At 45.3% G+C, this 21,816-nt stretch overlaps 1 protein-coding gene across 3 annotated transcripts in view; it reads left to right on the top strand.

Annotated features, from left to right (window-relative positions):
* Positions 1-21,816, top strand: part of LOC147114160 (E3 ubiquitin-protein ligase SH3RF2-like) — a 100,332-nt gene that overhangs the window by 64,094 nt on the left and 14,422 nt on the right. For 2 of the 3 annotated variants that reach the window (XM_085995796.1, XM_085995795.1), the window contains 5 exons: positions 7,238-7,341; positions 13,962-14,102; positions 16,393-16,577; positions 19,969-20,318; positions 21,216-21,559. In XM_085995796.1, the coding sequence (XP_085851922.1) occupies positions 7,238-7,341; positions 13,962-14,102; positions 16,393-16,577; positions 19,969-20,318; positions 21,216-21,559 (1,124 nt within the window). The remainder of the gene's footprint in view (positions 1-7,237; positions 7,342-13,961; positions 14,103-16,392; positions 16,578-19,968; positions 20,319-21,215; positions 21,560-21,816) is intronic. The other variant, XM_085995797.1, reaches the window with a different exon arrangement.

The following is a 21,816-nucleotide window of genomic DNA, read 5'->3' as shown; positions in this document are numbered from 1 at the left end:
GGAAAAGTGCCTTGAGGAACTTGTCCTTGTTACCATTGCCTCTGACTTTTATTATATACCCAATGTACAAAAAAAGGCTAATACGCACTAGTAAGAAACTCAAGGGCCAATTGACCTCAGGTTTTAGGTCGCTGGCTACACACATGCACACTCCATTTCAGATCTTTGTTGTGTACATTGCTGCCATCTCATATTGATGTGATTGTTGATGAGAGCATAGCTGTACCTGAGAAATGACTGAGATCATTGATCTGCGAGATTTCCATTGCCCAGTGAAACTCAAACTTTTGTTGCAGTGTGGCTCTAAGCAATGTGTGCAAGCTATAATCTGTAAAAGTCACTACCTTTTTTTCTGGTTGTCATTTTGATTTCAAACGTAAACAAACTTTCACTATTTTAAAAGCCCTCCTGCTATTGTGAGAAGACACACAAGCCCAAATTCTCTGGAAGTAGGGCAGAGCGTAAATCGCGCCGCCTCGTTATAATGATGGAGGTGAACCGCAGGCAGTAGGAGCACCTGTGATTGTGAGCTCAGTGGTTGGGAAATGGAAAACAACATTCTGCATGAAATAGTTAAATGCCTGCAGCAGTTCATAGGGCCAGGCCTCATCCAGTTTATTTTTGCTGAGCACAAGCAAGTTATTTTCCAAAAGATGGCTGTGAGGTCAGCTGAATGGGCCCTACAGCCACCCTGACTGACAGGCGGAAAGGCCTGCGGAACAAGGCCGCAACCGGGACATGGAGAGGAGGGCAGCCGGGCAGGAGAGATCGCGAGGAGATCGTGGAGGGAGGGGAGGGAGATCGATGTTGGGCTCTTCAGATGCAGGCCAGAGGGCAGCTAATGGAGGTCGGGGAGAGATCGTGGTGGTGGGGGGGAGTCACAGATTGGGGGCAGGGGGAGTCGGAGATTGGGGGTGGGGGAGTCGCAGATTGGGGGCAGGGGGAGTCGGAGATTGGGGGTGGGGGGAGTCGGCGATCTCAGGGAGGGATGCAAGTAAGCTTGTTGGGCCTGGATGAAACACTCCTGCTTGTTCTAGCCCACAAGCAGTGCTGTAACCATGTGGATCCTGCCCTGCCCGCCTCCTTTTACCTCCATGGGTTAAAAATAAAAATCCAGTTGAAATAGAGCCACACAGCCTCCTTGAAAGCTTTTATTGACTGACCCACCTCCTGAGAGCAGATTGGTGGCTGCCACCCCCCATCCCACCACCACCACCCCCCACCCCCATCCCCCCATCCCACCACCACCCCACACACCCATCCCACCACCACCCCACCACACACCCACCCCCCACCCCACCACCACCCCCCACCCCCAGCCCCCCCACCCTCCCCCCACCACCCCCACCACCCCCCCCACCCTCCTCCCACCCCTCCCCCACCACCCCCAACCCCACCCGACCCACCTCCTTTAAAACCAAAAGTGAGCAGGTTGGAGGCGGGTTGGGGTCAGGTTTGAGATTTTAAAAATTTTACTACCCACCCGCCCCCAATCCAAAAGTGGGCTGAGTTTTGATGAAACAACACTACGGTCCATTTTCTGATCCAGACACCCAATTTAAACAGACAGTCCCAATTGGTAAATCTTGACTGAGGTTTCCATCAACGCATAGGTTCAATGCTAGACATTTTATATAATCAGTATCAGGTTTTGTGTATGCGTGTGTGTGTGTGTGTGTGTGTGTGTGTGTGTGTGTGTGTGTGCGCGCGTGCGTGTGTATGTGCGTGTGTGCGTGCGTGTGTGTAGTGTGCGTGTGCGTGCGTGTGTGTGTAGTGTGTGTGTGCGTGCGTGCGTGTGTGGGTGTGTAGTGTGTGTGTGTGCGTGTAGTGTGTGTGTGCGTGTAGTGTGTGTGTGCGTGTAGTGTGTGTAGTGTGCGTGTGCGTGCGTGTAGTGTGTGTGCGTGTGTGCATGCGTGTGTGTGTAGTGTGTGTGTGCGTGCGTGCGTGTGTGGGTGTGTAGTGTGTGTGTGTGTGCGTGTAGTGTGTGTGTGCGTGTAGTGCGTGTGCGTGCGTGTGTGTGTACTTTAAAATAAAAATTTGAGATTAAAGAATTTGGCCCTTTTAATTTTAGCAAACCACAACCCTGTACCTTAAATTGTTGATTTTGTTTGACAGCATATTCACTTATCTGTGGTTAGCAAGCTTGAATAGTAACAGTCCCAAATACTTGTCAAATTCAAAGGTGGCTCCATTCGCTAATTCGTTTGAAAGCCATGCACTGGTTTCGATACAGCTGCTGTTTTCAGATTCCACTTTCACGCCCACATACCCACCTGCACCGCACAGGAGTTTTAAGTAAAAGCTATCCTGACTCAAACAATTTTAATCACTTTCAATTGCTTTACACTGAGCTTGTGATCTGAAGGCTGCTTTGAGCTTGTTGATGATGCTAGTCCTAATTGATGAGATCGTGCCTGCAGCTGAACATACTCAGATTCCTCTTCTGTAGTGGCCGCATTAAGAATATCTCATAATCTATTCTGAAGCACATATTCCCATAGATTTAGGTAGGATCACAGGAGTGGGAGCTATGTATTAAAATTACAGGCAAAGGAGTTAAACAAGAATGCATAAAATGTACTATCGTGTCAACAAAAAAACCTCCTGGCTGTGACAGACAGACAGACAGATAGATAGATAGATGTATAGATAGATAAGGCTCTCTCTCACACTCGCTCGCACGCGCGCACACACGCACGCATAATCAGACGCAGGAGTCAGCTGGGTGTGATTAAAACAATTACTTTTATTCAATCACACAAGTGGTTCCATTGAGGCCAGCTCAACACTGCCGGCAAGAATGCGAGATAAGCCAACTGTTATCGGCATTTTCTCAAGAAAATAACACAATAGAAGTAATACAAAATAGACATGGAAAAACTGCTGTTATTGTTAAATTAACATCTGCAATGAGAAAAGATGGGTTAACGTTTCAGGTGTGGCCTCTTTGTCAGAACTGTGAAGTGGAAAATATTGGCCCGTAATTTGCGGTCAGTGGCGAAGCAATGGCGTTCGCCACCAGCCGCAAATTACGGGCCAATATTTTGTGATTAAAACAGGCAATTTGTTGTTGAAACCCCAGTTACACCTAATCCAAAATTCAACCTTTAATGGGATATTTAACAGCGATATTACTGCAGAAGAGCAGAAGTGTTCATCAGTTTCACTGATTTCCCTGATTGCCGGCTGGTGGAAGGGGAGGGGGCTGTCACAGCACAGCCAGTGTCGGAGCAGTGAATGACTGACCGCAACTTGAGGATTTCTGTGTTAGGATGCGCAGGCGCTAAATCCTGAAGTTGCGGTCAGTTTCAAAGGGGTAATAACAGCGAACGCTGTTCGCTCGCTGTTATTACGCACCGCAAATTCCGGGCCAATGAGCCTCTTTAGCGGAATGAAGAAAATTAAGGAGGGGAACAGAATAGCTTGAATCTGGTTTGCTAACTACTATCACAGCAAAGCAGTTGGTGAGTTTTATAGCCCATGAACACGGTTTGAAAGTGTTGGATGATTTGCAAAGATCAATTTGATCAGGCAGTGAAAAGGCATCAAAAGGAGAAAAGGAAAGTAAAAACAGTTCCAGAATGAAAGTGAATGAAATAGAAGATGAATGAGAGAAATTGGCAGCAAAATGGTAGATTAAATTAACTTCTCTTTTTATTTATTAATGAACCTGCCTTGTATTTCAAGCATTTTCAGATTTTACTTAATACAAAAATATATTGCTTTTTAAAAGTTTTTGGAGACTACTGAAGACAGCAGCTCCTTAACTAGAAAACCAACTGGGCAGACTGTTCCATCCATCTGAAATCTATAGGGCTGATTTTAAACTCTGTCCACTGCACTTACTGCCCCTTTCACGCTCTGATCCTGACTGCCGCCATTTTGCTCAGGGCCTTTACAAGGGCAGCCCAGGCGCCTGCCTGAATCAAGCGAGAACCTCATGAAATGACGTAAGTCGAGGTCTTATAACTCTTATGACGTACATAGGACTCAGACTGCAATCTCCAGGTACAAATGGAGGGAGTGTGCTGCCGGCCCATCCGAGACCCCCTCCCGCTCGCCCCCTCCCCACCCAGGCTCCAATTGATAACCGATCAGCATGGGAGCCGGCTGATTTCCCGCCCTTCCCGAATTGGCGAGCCGCAGAGGGGTGCCCGTTTGGTGCCCACAACTCGCCAATGAAGTGGGAATGAGGGCCTGTACATGGCTTGGGCCTCCCACTGTCAAGAACAGGCAGGCCACAGGCATACTCTGCCTGTTCCCCACCTGTTTTCCACTGGTAATTAAAATGGGCCCTTAAATTTTTATACCAAGAAATATAAAACCTAAGTGAACATTGGATTAATTTAATTCCTTCTTTGGAATACTTCTGGAATAGAATTTAGCTTTCCTTAAATACTCTGAATGTTACAGGATTTCCCACTCTCACAATAAACTTTCATTTGCTGGACGTAAAGAAAGATTCTAAATAAAACATTGCCTATATCTGGTTGCTTTTGAGTTCTTTTCCAGATGCACATATAAATATTAACCAACGGCAACATTTCAAAGTTCAAGGTTTCCCTTGTCACATCTACAATGCCCTCCTAGCATCCTGCCAGTAACACCCTGTAGCTGACTGCTGTGAAGGGCTTGAGAGTGGGCCAAGGTGAGCTAACCTGCCTCAATGTGCAGAACCAAGATCGGAAAGTAGTCACACGAGGAACCGTAGGCATGACCCTGAATCCTATCAATCTGTGCTACACCAAAACTCTGTGCTTTTGTAACAATGTGCTGAATTTCATCAATGTAGGTGTGGTGTCAGGGTGGTAGCCAAACCATAAGAGACATAGCAACACCCGAAAAGACAGATAAGTGAAGCTTAGTACAAAGTCTTTAGCCTAATTTAACAATGGCACAAGGGACATCACTAGACATGGTCTGCTTGCACCCACAACTGAACTGTAACAATTTGAGAGTGAGAATTGTATCACCCCAGCAATTCTAAATAGCTATTAATTACCCAAGTTGAGGAGATTTATTAGTGTTAACAGGAATATTCAGAACCTTCCCACAAAAAAAGGCCTAGAATTCGGCCACACAGTGCCCGTTACGCATATGCAAATTGCGTAACGCCTGTTTGAGGCCCCCACTGCAAGATTGTTTGTCCTGAGGCAGCTGGTGCTAGCACCGGCAACCAGGCCTACATGCGGCCTAATGGGCAGTCCTTAAAGGGACCACCTGTTAGGCCACAACCAACAATGTAAGTATTTAAAATATGCTTACCTGAATGTGGGGCTGGGAGGAGCAAGAGCGCTCCTCTAGACCCCACATTCAAAGAACGCAGGTCGCTGCCGTCACTGATTAACCCCTCCCCGATCGCCACCACTCTCCCCCCCCTGACCGCTACTCCCCTCCCCCCGATTACCGCAACTCCCCTCCTGATCACCACTACTCCCCCATGATTAGCGCCACTCCTCTCGATCGCCCCTCCCCCGTCACCTCCAATCGTCACTGCCTCCCAACCCATTCCTGGTCACCTCCCCTTCCCGACTGCCCCCTTCCTCGCTTACCTGAAGGCCTCTATGACAGCAGCAGTGGCCCAAGCTTCAGTAGCGCTTTGCCAGCAGGCTGCCTATTGCTCTCGGAAATGTGAATCGAGGCCCAATATCGGGGGCATCTCGGGACCTCACCATTCAGGCTCGAAATTCTAGGCCAAAGACTTCACAGCTGCAAGGATAATGGAAAAACTCAAACTGCATGTTTCCTTTTTAAAACCCTCCTGGCAATTTAACATACTGACGGCAGGTGCTGTATCATTTCTGATAGTATCAAATTCCTCTTGTGATTTTGACTTTTAATTAGACTCTAGATGACTTTGAGATTGTAATCCCCTGCTTTATTACAGCAGAAAGCCATAGTGCTGGCATGTTCCCAATAATGAATATTCTAGCCCAAGCTGCTTACATCTGTTTCTGTTTTTTCCCACCCCCAACTCACACGCAACCCTTGTTTACACCCAGGCTTGGACTGAGGAATACTCAATGCCTTCAAACAGCCCCAGAAATATTCAGACTGATTTTAGATTAAAGGCCTAACAATGTCTTATTTTCTAGTGTGTGTGGGCGATGGACCAGTAATATCTAAAAATGTGTAAGGACTGCAGAGCAGATTCTTCAACTTCTTGTGTGAACATGTCCGACAAACTCTAAATCCTATAGATGTTTTAGCTGTGATTTGTAGCAGGCCTGATATACATCATTCATCATTCAGATTGTGTTACTGTTAAAGGATTAAACTAAATGGACAATGTCAGATTTTTTCCTCCGACATCTGGATTGGTTAAAGCAAAAAACTTGTTCCGCAAGTTATTGGAAATCTTTATACTTGAACAATATCAAAAAAAGTTTTTTTTTTTTTTGAAGACTTGTATTTACATAGTGCCTTATCATGTCTCTCAAAAACGCCTCAAAATACTTCACACAGTGAGTTACTTTGAAGTGCAGTGACTTGTTGTTTGGCAAACAGAGCAGCCACTTTTTGCACCACAAGTTTGCACAAGCAGCAATGAGATGAATGATCAGTTAGACTCTATTTGGTGGTGTCGCTTGAGGGCGGATTGTTGGCCAGGAGAACGCCCAGCTCCTCTTCAAATAATGCCGCAGAATCCTCAACATCACCTGAACAGAACCTCAGTTCAACAGTTCACCCAAAGACACTCCAGCACCGCAGCATTCCTTCAGTGCTGCATTGGCGTGTCAACCTAAATTATGCGTTCAAGGCCTAGCATGGGGCCCCCCAACCATCTCGCTCAGAAGCAATAGTGCTACCAGCTGAGCTAAGCTGATACTCTATTCCACTTACGAATTGCACAGCTGAAAGCCGTATTGATAGGTTGGATGAGGTGCACAGCAGGTGCGACAACAACAACAGCTACCGCTACTTGCATTTATATAGCACCTTTCACCTGAAGATAAATGTCTCAAGGTACTTCACAAATAGAGCTAGGTAAGGGAAATGAACCGTGAGCCAGGAAGGGAGAGGCGAGGAGGGCTGACTGAAAATTTGGACGAAAAGATGTTTTAAAGGTGCAGAGGGAGGTGGTGAAGTGGTGGAGTTGAGGGAGAGTTAGTCCAATTCAATCTGATTGTTCATTTGTAATGCAGGGGATTATTTAAGCATGGTTCATGACTTTGGCTTCAGTAAAAATGACATTTGTAGCTGATAGCAGTTTTTTCCTTTGTTTTTTTTCCCACAGACCCAACATGGTCCTTCTGAAGTTGGTGTGGCTGGCCCAAGTACTGTTGATACCAAGTCACAGTTTCATCCTGAAATGGCATATTCAAAGCCACAAGTACCTGTGTAAGTACCAGCAGCATGGCTGTGAGTTGTGATTCCCAGTTACGTCAAGAATACTGATATGTCCATAGCAGTAGCAGCAGATACATGGCCACACTTAGTTTACATCACTCATTGGGCTCGCAAGATCCACAAGACTTTGGGAATCAGCAATAAAGGTGACAGATTCACCATTGATTTCTGTGACGTCTTCTGACTGTTGGGTATTCTTTCCTCTCCTGCCTCACCCCCAAGAGCGCATGGTATTGGAGACCCTGGGCTTGCCCAGGCTTGCATATACTATGTCCTTGAAGCAGGAGGAACTTCCATGCTCCACACAAGGCCTGCGATGTTGCACGGAGACGGGTCGACAGTCGGGACAGCATCCGCCACTGGATTTCCCGCGTCGCCCAACCTTCTTTCCTCCCAGAAATCTGGACGTTGGGAATAAACCAGCATGCAGGTCCCCACTAGGTAACCCAGCACTTGATGCCAAACAGCTTTCCAGATTGGTCCTCCTATAAAGGGGGCTGATCAGTCAGAGAGATCGCACTTTTGGAGTTGGCCCACTAGCAGGAACCCCAAGTAGTCATCCATCTTCCTCCTACCACTGCCCCCACAGGGGAGACCCTCCCGGCACAGGCGCCTGCAGGTAGCCCTGCCCTGACCCTGAATACCCCAACAGGGGTCAGCAGCAGAGGTCAGTGGCAGAGGACAGTTCACGGGGGAGCACAGCCAGAACACTTCGCACCCCAACAGTGGCCCTAGTCTGCTCTGTTGCAGAATATTGCTCTTCTTCATGTTCCTGCAGCCGGCACACAACGATCATGGACGTGCAGCTAAACGCCGTCATGAGGACCATGTCAGGGATGCTCAAGTCCACACCAACTGAGTGGCTCCCGGTGCTGTCCCACATTGCCCCACCTGCCATTCACCGCGAAGCCACTGTGCTCCGTGATATGGAAAAAACCATGAGCAACATCGACCTTCCCATTCACGAAGACTTGAAAAACCCACCACGAAAACGCTTAAAGTCGCGCCGGCCATTCTGGGAAACAGCAGCCACTGTTCATGCAGCTGGTATTGACTCACTATCCAGATGGATGGAATCGTGGGACACCTCATCACTGACCCAACAGCAGGGGTCCCTGGCTTCAACCTCCCTCGAAGACAGTGGACAGCGCTCAACCGAATCCGCACAGGGTATGGGCGGTGCGGCCACCTGCTCCACATGTGGAAGATGAGGGTCGACCTGAAGTGCGATGAGGGTCGGCCATGAGTCCCAGACCGTGGAACACATCACACCAACCTGCCCACTAAGATCTGTTGTGGGAGGCATCTCATTTCTCCACTCGGCATCTCAGGAGGCCATCGAATGGATAGCCAAACTAGACATCCCATTATAAGTGTTTCCCGCCATATGAAACAAGTGACAGAGCGGGATTCTCACTCTGGTGGGGCAATGGTCCTGAAGGCATTTGGGCTCTTGTATATTAGAATCATAGGATCATAGGCTTAGAAATTCTAAACTTTAGCGTCGGCCATTAAAGGTGGTTTTGAAGAAACAATGGTGGCCGCCTCACTTCCGCCCACCTCCAGCATGGAACACGACGGCCGCCATATTGGGCAGGTCAGCAGTGCTGCCGATGCCTGCGCTCGACATAAGTCTTTTCATTACCAGGAGCGCAACATGCAATGCCAAATTGACGCATGTTCATCAATTTTGGACGTCGCCGCTCCTCTTACCGCCCTCTTCAAAGCACGCCCATGCGTGCAGCCGTTGACCGCGCGTAGAGCTGGGTGAAAGCAGCGGTGAACTATAAACTGTACAGTAAACAGCTGCTGAGATAACTGGTAACTATGGAGAGCTCAGACTATGTAATTGGAGTGAAAACTGCTTCCAATGAGATTCATCAAATCTCCCCCCGGGAGATTTACAGTAAATACTTTTAAAATAAACTACGGCGTACTACAGTTGTAATAATCTCAGGAAAAAATCAAAGCTGCATTTCCTTAAATTTTATACATTGGGTTTTTTAGTTTAGGAACTGATAAAATAATATGCAAAGTTTAGAGAGGGCTTTAAACTAAATATTGGGGGCATGGCATCAAATTTAGGAAGATGTGGTAATTCAAAGATTAGAGACAAGGCAATAGAGAAAGGTATTAATATGGGAAATGATAAACAGACTGTGACAGGAAGGGATAGAGAGTACAAATCTAAGAGTAAATCAACAGGTAAGTCTAGAGGTTACAAAAATAATAAAAGGATAAAGCTAAAGGCTCTGCATCTGAATGCACGTAGTATTCGAAACAGAACAGATGAACTGATAGTGCAAATAGAAATAAATAAATATGATCTGATAGCCATTACAGAAACATGGCTGCAAGATGACATAGATTGGGACCTGAATATTGAAGGGTACATGACATTTAGGAAGGACAGGAAGGTGGGAAAAGGTGGAGGGGTGGCTCTGTTAATTAATGGTGGTATTAGCACAATAGAGAGGGATGACCTAAACTCAGGAAACCAGGATGTGGAAGCGGTTTGGGTAGAGATGAGAAATAATAAAGACAAGAAGTCACTTGTGGGAGTGGTGTACAGGCCCCCTAACAGTAACCACATGGTAGGATGGAGTATAAAGGAAGAAATAATGGGAGCTTGTCAGAAGGGTACAGCAATAACCATGGGGGATTTTAATCTGCATATAGACTGGAAAAATCAGATGGGCAAAGGTAGCCTAGATGAGGAGTTCATGGAATGTTTTCGGGATAGTTTCTTACAACAGCACATTCTGGAGCCAACCAGAGAGCAGGCTATACTAGACCTGATATTGTGCAATGAGATAGGATGAATTAATGACCTCATAGTGAAGGTGCCCCTAGGTAGCAGCGATCATGATATGATTGAATTTTACATTCAGTTTGAGAGAGAGAAGAGTGGGTCCAAGACTAGTATTTTAAACTTAAATAAGGGCAATTACGAGGGCATGAAAGCAGAGCTAGCTAAAGTGAACTGGCAAATGAGGTTAATGGATAGGTCAATAGAGTTGCAGTGGCAGACATTTAAGGGGATATTTCAAAATACACAATATATACATTCCAACAAGAAAGAAAAATTCCAAGGGGAGAACCCACCATCCGTGATTAACTAAAAAAGTTAAAGATAGTATTAAACTTAAAGAAAAAAGCATATAATTGCGCAAAGGTGGGTGGCAGGTCAGAAGATTGGACAGAATATAAAAAACAGTAAAGAATGACTAAAAGATTAATAAGGAGAGAAAAATTAGAGTACGAGAGAAAGCTAGCTAGAAATATAAAAACAGATAGTAAGAGTTTCTATAGATATTTTAAAAAGAAAAGAATTAACAAAGTGAGCGTTGGTACTATAAAAAGTGAGTCTGGGGAATTAATAATGGAAAATAAGGAGATGGCAGTTGAATTGAACAGATATTTTGCATCGGTCTTCACTATAGAGGATACAAGTAACATCCCAGAAATAGCTGTAAATCAGGAAATGGAAGGGAGGGAGGAACTCAAGAAAATTATAATCACCAGGGAAGTGGTACTGAGCAAATTGTTGGAGCTGCGGGCTGACAAGTCCCCGGGTCCTGATGGACTTCATCTTAGGATGTTAAAAGAAGTGGCTAGTGAGATAGTTGATGCGTTGGTTTTAATTTTCCAAAATTCCCTAGATTCGGGGAAGATTCCATTAGATTGGAAAATAACGAATGTAACTCCTTTATTCAAAAAGGGAGGGAGACAGAAAGCAGGAAACTACAGGCCAGTTAGCTTAACATCTGTCATAGGGAAGATGTTAGAAGCTATTATTAAAGACGTTAGAGCAGGGCACTTAGAAAAGTTCAAAGTAATCAGGCAGAGTCAACATGGTTTTGTGCAAGGGAAATCATGTTTAACCAATTTATTGGAGTTCTTTGAGGAAGTATTATGTGCTGTGGATAAAGGGGAACTGGTGGATGTACTGTACGTAGATTTCCAGAAGGCTTTTGATAAGGTGTCACATCAAAGATTATTGCGGAAAATAAAAGCTCATGGTGTAGGGGGTAATATATTGGCATGGATAGAAGATTGGCTAGCTAACAGGAAAGAGAGAGTAGGCATAAATGGGTCATTTTCTGATTGGCAAGATGTAACGAGTGGTGTGCCACAGGGATCAGTGCTGGGGCCTCAACTTTTTACAATTTATATAAATGACTTGGATGAAGGGACCAAAGATATGGTTGCTAAATTTGCTGATGACACAAAGATAGGTAGAAAAGTAAATCGTGAAGAGGACATAAGGAGGCTACAAAGGGATATAGATAGTTTAAGTGAGTGGGCAAAGATCTGGCAAATGGAGTATAATGTGGGAAAATGTGAAGTTGTCCATTTTGGCAGGAAGAATAAAAAAGAAGCATATTATCTAAATGGTGAGAGATTGCAGAGCTCTGAGATGCAGCGGGACCTGGGTGTCCTAGTGCACGAATCGCAAAAGGTTACTATGCAGGTACAGTAAACTCTTGTTTAAACGGCACTTAATCATCCGGAATACTTTAATAACCGGCAAAATAGATAACCGGTAATCTTGCCGATTCCATCCAGCACTCGTTTTGCCGAGTCTGAGTCTCCCGCGGTGGCCGAGTTAGCCAGTGGTTTTTATTGTTGTTTATGTTAAAAATTGCCTTGGTAGGTATACCTCTCTGTTATCCAGAATTTGTCATCAACCAGCACCATCCTGGTCCCATAGGTGCCAGATAAGAAAGAGTTTACTGTAATTAGGAAAGCTAATAGAATGTTATCGTTTATTGCGAGGGGAATTGAATACAAAAGTAGGGAGGTTAATCTTCAGTTGTACAGGGCATTGGTGAGACCACATCTGGAGTACTCTGTACAGTATTGGTCTCCTTATTTAAGGAAGGATGTAAATGTGTTGGAAGCTGTTCAGAGAAGGTTTACCAGACTAATACCTGGAATGGGCGGGTTGTCTTATGAGGAAAGGTTGGACAAGTTAGGCTTGTATCCGCTGGAGTTTAGAAGAGTAAGAGGTGACTTGATTGAAACATATAAGATCCTGAGGGGTCTGGACAGGGTGGATGTGGAGAGGGTGTTTCCTCTTGTGGGAGAATCTAGAACTAGGGGTCACTGTCTAAAAGTAAGGGGTCGCCCATTTAAGACCGAGATGAGGAGACATTTTTTCTCACAGAGGGTCGTGAGTCTTTGGAACTCTCTTCCTCAGAGGAAGCAGAGTCTTTGAATATTTTTAAGGCAGAGGTAGATAGGTTCTTGGTAAGCAAGGGGGTGAAAAGTTATCAGGGGTAGGCGAGAATGTGGAGTAATCGGATCAGCCATGATCTTATTGAATGGCGGAGCAGGCTCGAAGGGCCGAGTGGCCTACTCCTCCTAATTCGTATGTTCGTATGTTTTAAAGTCTGTTTTTAAAAGGCCAAGAATTAAGGAAGATTTAACACCATATTCTCACCTCTTCAAAAGTCTGTTGTTGTTAAAAAGTTAATTGAACTCTGTTCTGCATGACTTAAACCAGTAAACTCATGACCAAGACCTTTTAAAAAAAATTATTTCAATTGATTTCTCATGCAACAGTGTAACGGCACCTATGCCACAATCTTTATGTGGTGTTTACAGTCATAATCCCTCCAGATCTGATCCTGTGCTTTAAGAGCCACTCACCAGGGAGTGAATCCCTTATGTGATATGCAGGCTAGTGCACTGTCACTGCTAGCTACAAGACAGTGCATCCCCATCTCCCTCCAGCACCATGGTGGAGCACAAGCCTCCATACAGCAAACATCTGGGTGAAACATCTGTGGATCTATGGCAGCCAGCGAAGGTGGGAGTACCAGTCAGTCTGGTACCCATTTGTGAACCCCGCACATGATCCTTACAAATGTCTGAGAAAGTAAGAGGGGAGCTGTGAACAAACAAATGCCTCATCACCTGCCACAACGCACAATGCTCCAACCCTACAAGGACCATCAGCGGACTCGATACCTCCTGACCCAGCAAAACCCAGGAACGGTCCCTGTTAATAGGTGACTGCCTGAGAACGCTGCACCGATCCTTTAGACGTGACCTTTGGCCTCCTGCTGATGTTACCTCCAGAAAGAGCGCATTGCACAGGAGCTTCTGCGCTGCGCTCATTTAAATCAGCAGGCAGCCCCAAAATGGCAGTGCTGCCTGCGCTCTTTTTCCGGGTAGCCGTTAACCTTGGCCTGAAATTGGCACCGCACGTTTTTGGGCTTCAGTCGAATTTCTAGGCCATAAAATCATAGAATAGTATAGCTCGGAAGCAGGCCATTCAGCCCATTGAGTCTGTGCCAGCTCTTTCAAAGAACAATCCAGTTAGTCCCACTCTCCCACTCTTTCCCCAGATTCCTGCAATTTTTTCTCCTTCAAGTATTTATCCAATTCCCTTTTGAAGGCTACTGTTGAATGTGTATCCACCACCCTATCAGGCAGGGCAGTCCAGATCCTAACCACTGATTGCATAAAAATGTTTTCCTAATGTCACTAAGGGTTCTTTTGCCAATCACCTTAAATATGTGCCTGTTCCAAGAGAATTGTCCCATTGTCACTCACTGATGATCTCCCACTAAGTGTGTTACTTTATTCTCATCTCCAATCAGAAGAGCAGAAGAATTGGAAGCACGGAAGGCTGAAATGTTTCGCATCTATGGGATGTCTCCAGATGGATGGATCAGGGGGATGTCTGTGCAAATAAGCAAAGCTGAGAGCCTATCCAGCAGTTACACTGGGCTTGTTAGCAGGTAATTAATAAGTCTCTTGACTGCTGTTCTTAGTGTAGATGAGAATCTCTGATTAAGGTTAACAGTGGGCACTCATGCTAATTAATAACACTGAGCAATACTGTTTTTCATGTTTACTTCCTATCTCAACTTTGAGGTGTAAAAGTAACCCTCAGCCTGTGGCTAGTACAAATATATATATATTTTTAAACAGAAGACTGCCCTTTTTATGGTACACAACTATTTCAAGTTGAACCACTGCAACACAAAAGCAGTTGTGCTTTTTGCAGTTTGTACATCTACAATTGTTCGAATGTCACTAGACCTTATTCATTAGCTGAGGAAGGTCCATATAACCCAGCAATTCAAATTCAATTACACTGTGGGTATGACTCATAGGATCCTCCATCTTTGCATCGTGCAGTAAGATATAGAGTGTTCTGCTGGCAGCCTGTAAGAGATGTTTCTCTCCTAACCTGTGTAATTAAAAAGTTAAGTTTTGGTTCCTGAAGTCTCACTTATCTCAGTTATTGGACCTTACCACTCGGATATCACATTATCCCTTCTTCATTCACTACGTTACATTCCCTGGCCAAGACAGGGAAGTGCGGTGGAAATCCCGTTTACTCTTCCACACCTGGTGACGTTAGAGCGGTAGAACGGGAGCCGCTCCAAGGAAATTCCCATTTTCTTCTAATCTCTAAACCATCGTGAGGTCAACCTCTTGCACAGTATATTCATAACTGAAAGGGGCACTTGCCTGAACTCCCCTTACAACTCACAATGACATCTCTAAGTTATGCAAATCAGATGCTCTATCTCTCGCTGAAGTTAGACCTAATACAATATACATTACTGAAAGAGGATCAAGCAGATCATTTAGATGAAAATTTGTTGCATCAAGTCTGTCTTACTCTTTACAGGCAGAATCGTGTTGTGTGGCATTAATGGCCCCGTTATTTACAGGGTGAGTGCAGGGGAGGCAAGGCTAAGGATGTGCCGAACTTAATGGCAGAACGTCATTATCATTTTTTGGATCCATTTCCCACCCGGCAGCGGGCCAAAATTGACAGCCTGGCCAGGAGGAAAAACCAAGAGGCAGGAGGCTGCAGCTAGGGACCCTTGGGTGTGGTCAGCCATCACAACAGAGCAAAGAGAGAGGCTGCGATCAGTGGGGCGAGGCCAAAGGCTTCCTTGAGAGGCTGGGGGGCACTCCTGCTCCTCCTGGCCCACAAGCAGTGCTGGAAAAGACACTTTTCTCGTGGAACCCGCAGCTCCCAGCTCCCTTCCACTGCCGTGTTTTGCAACCCCTGGGAAACCCGCACAGCAGCCGTGAATTTTAAATCTAGCTCCGAATTGCAGGGTAGGAGCCCGATTTACAATGGCCCAGAAATTCAGGTCGGGGACTTCGGGGTGTAAGCCCCCGACCTGCACTTACCTTGCACGCTGGCCGTTAAGCTGTGGGCCCCCGTGGAATTCCGATCCTGGGCCTCCTCCAACTGCCGGCGTTCAGTGCTTGCGTATCCCAGGGGCGCAGTTAGTTCGATGCGTCCCCTGGGATCACGTGGGCCATGGGGAGCCAATCAGAGCAGGGATTACTCCATTCATAAGCTTGACAGGAAGACCTGTCAAAACTTATAAAATACTACGGGCCCCAAAACATCACTAAATCTTCAAATAATTTTTTTTTAAATCACATTTTTAAAATGAACTATAAATTACATGAAATAACTATTTTAAACAATAATTTAAATTTTTGAAAAAAATAATTTTATTTTCTAACGGGGCTAAAAATAAACTTAACTTGCTTTAAAATATTTAAAAATAATAAACCTGTGGAAAAAATGTTTTAATTTTAATTAATTCACCACTTACCTTGTAAAAAGCAGGCCTTGCGCCTGCTTTTTAAATGTGTAACTTCTAGAGCCTTACCCTCCTGGGAAAACCTGCAAAAAAAACATAAGTTCAATGCGCACGCGCAGCCTCTCCTGCGCACGCGTTCGAACTCTGAACCCCTTCTTTCAGGGGAATGGAAGTGCCGGTTTCCCGCGCATGTGCAGTGCATGCACGAAACCAGCACTTCCACTGGGCCTACGGATGAGTACCCCGTGCGTACTCACCCGTGGAGACCCGAAGTTCTGGGCCAATACGTTAATGAAGTGTCCCGTCTCCCCTCGGTGGGACAATCGGACGCCCCGATATCCACCTGTATTTAAGTCTCGACCCTCTCCCGCCTGACATGGATGTGGGTTCATATCGAGGTCAATGAGTCGTCAGTGGGAGTGATCTAGACAGTGTTATTGTGTTGCAGAAACACTTGTGGAGTCACAGAGGGGAGAGGCTGCGATGGTCTATCTGCATCAGAAAGTGGAGCCACAACTGAGGCCAGTTTTAACTTACAGACAAGCCCCAGTGGCAGGCGAGTTGCTGTGACGACACCTCCAGTTCCTTCAGCGGGGACAATAGCAAGACGTATCTGCGGGACTAGTTACAGGGGTAAGTTTACTAACAGTAGTGTACAGTATAACAATAATCAAATTCTAAAGGCGGTCCGATCGAGCAGCCGAACTCTGCGCCTGTTCTGATTGCAACTTGATCCAGGGCTGCAGTGTACCCAGATCACAACCAGACATTTCCTGTAGATTACACATTTTTTTCCCATACTTCTTTAATGGTTTTCCCCTTTGTGCCAATAACAGAGAAAACACAGCAGGATAAAAATATGTGAAGTGAAATTGTTGAGATGTTTTTACTAAATCGTAAAGAGCACAACAATTCCACCTGTTGAGAGTGCAGCTTTTGAAATGGGCCCCATGCAATGAAAATTGCTGGTTTGGTCATGCATGGTTATATGTCTATGGAGAATGCACATATCCTGTACGGACAGTCACACATACCCACTAAAGCTGCAGTTTTCAAATCACAATAACCAGTTATTGGGTCATTAATGGAACACCCAAATTGGCTGCCACATTTCCTACATTACAACAGTTCCTTCACTTCAAAAGTACTTCATTGGATGTAAAACGACTTGGGACGTTCTAAGGTCATGATAGGCTCTATATAGATGCAAGTTTTTCTTTTTCACCCGGAGACACTTTCTCTGGCTTTTTTCTCCCAGATTATCAGTTTCCTTACTTCCCTCCCTGTATTGGGATGTAAAGTGTGCCCTGACCGGTGAATTTTGAAGTCTTAGCATAAACTTTGAAAACTTGTACTCTGCTGTTCTAGTTCTATATCCCAGCATTCTTTTAGCTTTTTGAGTTGCATTGCCACATTGTCTGGGCATTGTAAGTAGTAAGTCTACTATTGCTTTCAGATTTCTTTCTAAGTCTCCCTGTGATATTTCAATTCTACTCAAAAGCAGCGATGGATTCAAACTTGACATGTAGCCTGCAGGGTACTCTGTGCACAAAATCTAGGCTAAAATGTCAGCACTGTGCTGAGGAGTGCTGCACTCCCGGAGGTGCCATCTTTCAGATGAGACATTAAACCGAGGCCCCCGTCTGCCCCCTCAGGTGGACATAAAAGATTCCATGACACTATTTCGAAGAAGAGCAGGGGAGTTCTCCCTGGTGTCTTGGCCAATATTTATCCCTTAACCAACCAACATCACTAAAACAGATTATCTGGTCGTTATCTCATTGCTGTTTGTGGGATCTTGCTGTGCACAAATTGGCTGCCATGTTTCCCACATTACAACAGTGACTACACTTCCAGAGTACTTCATTGGCTATAAAGTGCTTTGGGATGTCCTGATTTTGTGAAAGGCGCTATATAAATGCAAGTTATTTTCTTTCTGTCTATGTTACTGTAGACAGATGGACAGATGACCACCAAGGAGGCACCTTGGTTTCTGATGAAGGAGCTTGGCCTTGAACCCACTTAAGCCAAATTTGGAGACTCCATCCCACAAATATTATAACCTTGTCCCTGGGTCTATTAATTTTCATAACAATTTGCAACAAGAGGAACTTATTCTTTTCTGACTGCCCCTAATACTGTTTAATTAAGTTGGTTAGGCTTCAGTTACTTTATATTTTAATGGTGTGGCAATGTTCTTTTTTATTTTTGTAGTTTCTGGCTGAAAGTGTATGTTATTCAGAAAGGTCAGATCCAGCAGGTAAGTAACTTTCCAGCACTGCACGTGGGGCCAAAAGGAGCGGGAGTGCTTCTTCCCGGCCCACCAAGTAAACCTGCTTCCCTCTCCACAATCGGCCCTCACCCCCGCGATCCGAAACCCCTCCAACTGTTCAGCCCCCTCCCCCGCCTGCGATCTCCAAACTAAAAACCAATAAAAGTGGCAAAACTTTTAGGCTTGTTTCAGTCAGTGTCTCACTCTACTTCCTGCCAGTCTGACGGTCCATGTCTGACTACTATGTCTAACATCGCATTCAGCTTTACGTCTCTCTGCACCCTATTAGTCTACTTGTCTCGATTTTCTTCAATTATTCTGCCCAACCTCCAGCGTGATAGTAGTGGAAATGTTGGGAAAATAGGATGGTGAGGCCAACCCCTAACACCTTGTCCCAATCTCGTTTACATTCCCTTCCCCGCTAGAGCCATTACAGTCTACCCCTTCTCCTCCACTGCATGTAAATGCTGATGGAGTATGGACACGGCCCCCCATCCTATTTCCCTCCCATCTGCTCGATACCTCTGCTTCTGGGACCATCTAGTGGAAGGTAGGCCTGGGGTAGTGGCAGTGATGGCCCCGGTATGAAGAAATGGAGGGAGAGGGGCTCTTCCTCAAATCTAGCTACCTTTAAAGCTTCAATCTTCCTTGGGGCTCTTTTGCCCCTTTACGGTCCCTGGTGCTGCAAGGGTAGCCCCATTACAGAAGGTACTGGGTTTAAACTCCAATTGAGAACCTGAGCACATAATCTAGGATGACACATCAGTACAGTAATGTGGGAGTCGGATGAGACTAAGATCCTGTCTGATCTCTTGGGTGTACGGCACTCTTTGAACAAGAGCTAGGAGTTCTCTTGCTGTCCTGACATAGAAACATAGAAACATAGAAGATAGGAGCAGGAGTAGGCCATTCGGCCCTTTGAGCCTGCTCCGCCATTCAATGAGATCATGGCTGATCATCCAAATTCAGTACCCTGTCCCTGCCTTCTCCCCATATCCCTTGATCCCTTTAGCCTTAAGAAATATATCCAACTCTTTCTTGAATATATTTAATGAACTGGCCTCCACCGCCCTCTGTGGCAGAGAATTCCACAGGTTCACCACTCTCTGGGTGAAGAAATTCCTCCTCATTTCAGTCCTAAATGGCTTACTCCTTATCCTTAGACTATGACCCCTGGTTCTGGACTCCCCAGCCATCAGAAATATTTATTTCTCAACCAACATCACTAAAAACTGATTATCTGGTCATTTATCTTATTGCTGTTTGTGGGGCCTTGCTGTGTGCAAATTGAATACCATGTTTGACGTAAGAAAACTACTAGGCACTTGGTCTAAGCGTTAAACAAAGCTTTAATCAACTGTTGTACAACATGGAGGTCTAGTTGTGTCCTTCACTAGTTCCTGTTAAGAATGTCCTGCGCAAGCTGGGCCCGTGCCCAAGTATTTGTACACTCCCTGGACAGCGCCACCCGTAGGCTGCTCAGTATTTTTCATAAGTCTTTCTTTCATGAATGACTGATTCATGTCAGTGTTTTCCTACATTACAGTGACTACACTTCAACTGCACTTTCTTGTGGGATGTTCTGAGGTCATGAAAGGTGCTATATAAATGCAAATGTTTTCTTTCATTCTATTCTTTCAGTCCTCATAAACTTGCTTGGAATAATGTAGTTTAATTTGGAATTGTTTCTACAGTGGTTTAGACAGAAAATGTACAGCTAATTCAATCACTCTATTTTTTTTGTTCCTTTAGCAAACGTACATCGACCAACACTTGCGGTTCCTCCAGTACAGTCTCAGAGCACAAATAGCAGGTGTGTTCCAACTGTCGTCATTCAAGCCCAGCCTTTCGCATCCCATCAGCTTCTGCACCCAGTCACTGTCCACGCTGGCCAATCCGGTGCGGTATATGGGACAAACAGACCTAACCTGCCCATCAGGCCCATTGGCAACACTGCCCCAGCAATGCCTCCCAGTGGCAAAACATCAGCAATGCAAGTCCAAGAAGCTTCCAATTGTACAACTGCAGGCCGGGGATGTGTACCAATGTCAAACTTTACACCATCACACTGCAAAGATGAGGACAGGAACAGTCTGCACAAGGTGGGTTTTACCAGTCTTAGCAAAATATGGATGTGTGGAAAAACAAGGAATTTGACCCAGCCATGTTTCTGGCAGTCTTTGGGGAGGGAGAAGGGAAACAGGCGAAGTCTGAATTTAAATAGGTCATGATTTAAAAGACAGGGTAATGGAATAGTTGTGAGTTGGGAAGGGTTAGAGAAGAAACAGAGTGGATGTCAGCTTGGGTTTGCCATGTCTAAATGGAATGAGAAGGAAAAGAAGAGAATGGAGCTGTGAGTTTAAATTGGCCATGTCTCTGGGTAAGGAGAAAGGAGATTGTGAGTTCCAATTGTCTGTGGCTCTACAAGGGGAAGAGGGAATGGATGAGTTGCAAATTCAAACCTTTGATGTCTCCAATGGGAAACAGAGGAGGTCTGAATTAGAACTGCACATGGGAGAGGGAAGAAGGTGGAACTACAAGTCGGACATGTCAGGAAAATTCCATGACAATTCCATGATGCTTCTGTCTCTCTCTATTTAGTTCTCACTGCAGCAGACATTATTTCCTAGCTGAGGGATCGGACAGGCATCTCATCTCATAGTTTCTACCAATCGTGAGCCAATTTCTATGGGATGCACAAGTCTGAGTTTAGTTGATTTATCCATGAATTAAGTATCTGTCATCGGTGTCAGAAAGGGAAAATGAGCTATATTATGCAGTAAAGAAGCAAAGTAATAATCAGAAAGTGTTTGACAGACACCAGATAGGCAATTTACATTGGGCCTTGTCATTGCATCACAACAAGATCATTGGAAGGAAGATGATTCATGACTGTTCTAACCTTTCTTCTTCCACTGTGACAAAGAGAAACTTTCTTTGTGAGCTAAGCTAGAGTGAGGCCATTTCACAATAAAACCACATTATTGTCTCTTTCTCAGGCTCAGACAAGCCTAGGAGCTTTTCTACCCCACTGTGCTGCATCATCCACAAGGCCTAAATTCCAAGTCACCTCGGTGTGCAGCCCTACTACAAAGTCGGTAAAGCCAGAACAGGTCGCTGCAGAACCAGTTTTACAGGAAGCCAGAGGTCCTCTTGTCCCCGTCATCTCTCACAACAGAGCTGGTTCATGTCCAATAGGAGGTGAAGAGAAGGTTCAGACGGTGCACAGAAAGACAGGCTCCTGGGATTCTTGTTATCGCTGCACCCCTCCATCTCCGCTGCACAGCTCCGCTGCTGAAGAGTGTCTGAAGCCATCACAAACCCATTCAATGTGCTTCAATAGGTAACAACCCTTCTGAGAATGGCTGTTATGAAAAAAGGGGAGTAACATGCATCATTTTTTTCCACACACAGGGTAGTAGAAATATAGAATTCTCTCCCTCAAAAGGCTTTGGACGCCGGGGGACAATTAGAACTTTCGTGACTAAAATAGATAGATTTTTGTTAGGTAAGGGTATCAAGAGATATGGCACTAAGGCAGGTAAATGGAATTGAGGTACAGATCAGCCATGATCTAATTAAATGGCGGAGCAGACTCGA

The sequence above is a fragment of the Somniosus microcephalus genome, chromosome 8 (genome assembly GCF_052327205.1).
Source record: "Somniosus microcephalus isolate GS21.2 chromosome 8, FLI_Smic_1.0, whole genome shotgun sequence".
Lineage (NCBI taxonomy): Eukaryota > Metazoa > Chordata > Chondrichthyes > Squaliformes > Somniosidae > Somniosus > Somniosus microcephalus.
This window is presented reverse-complemented; position numbering and strand designations above follow the sequence as displayed.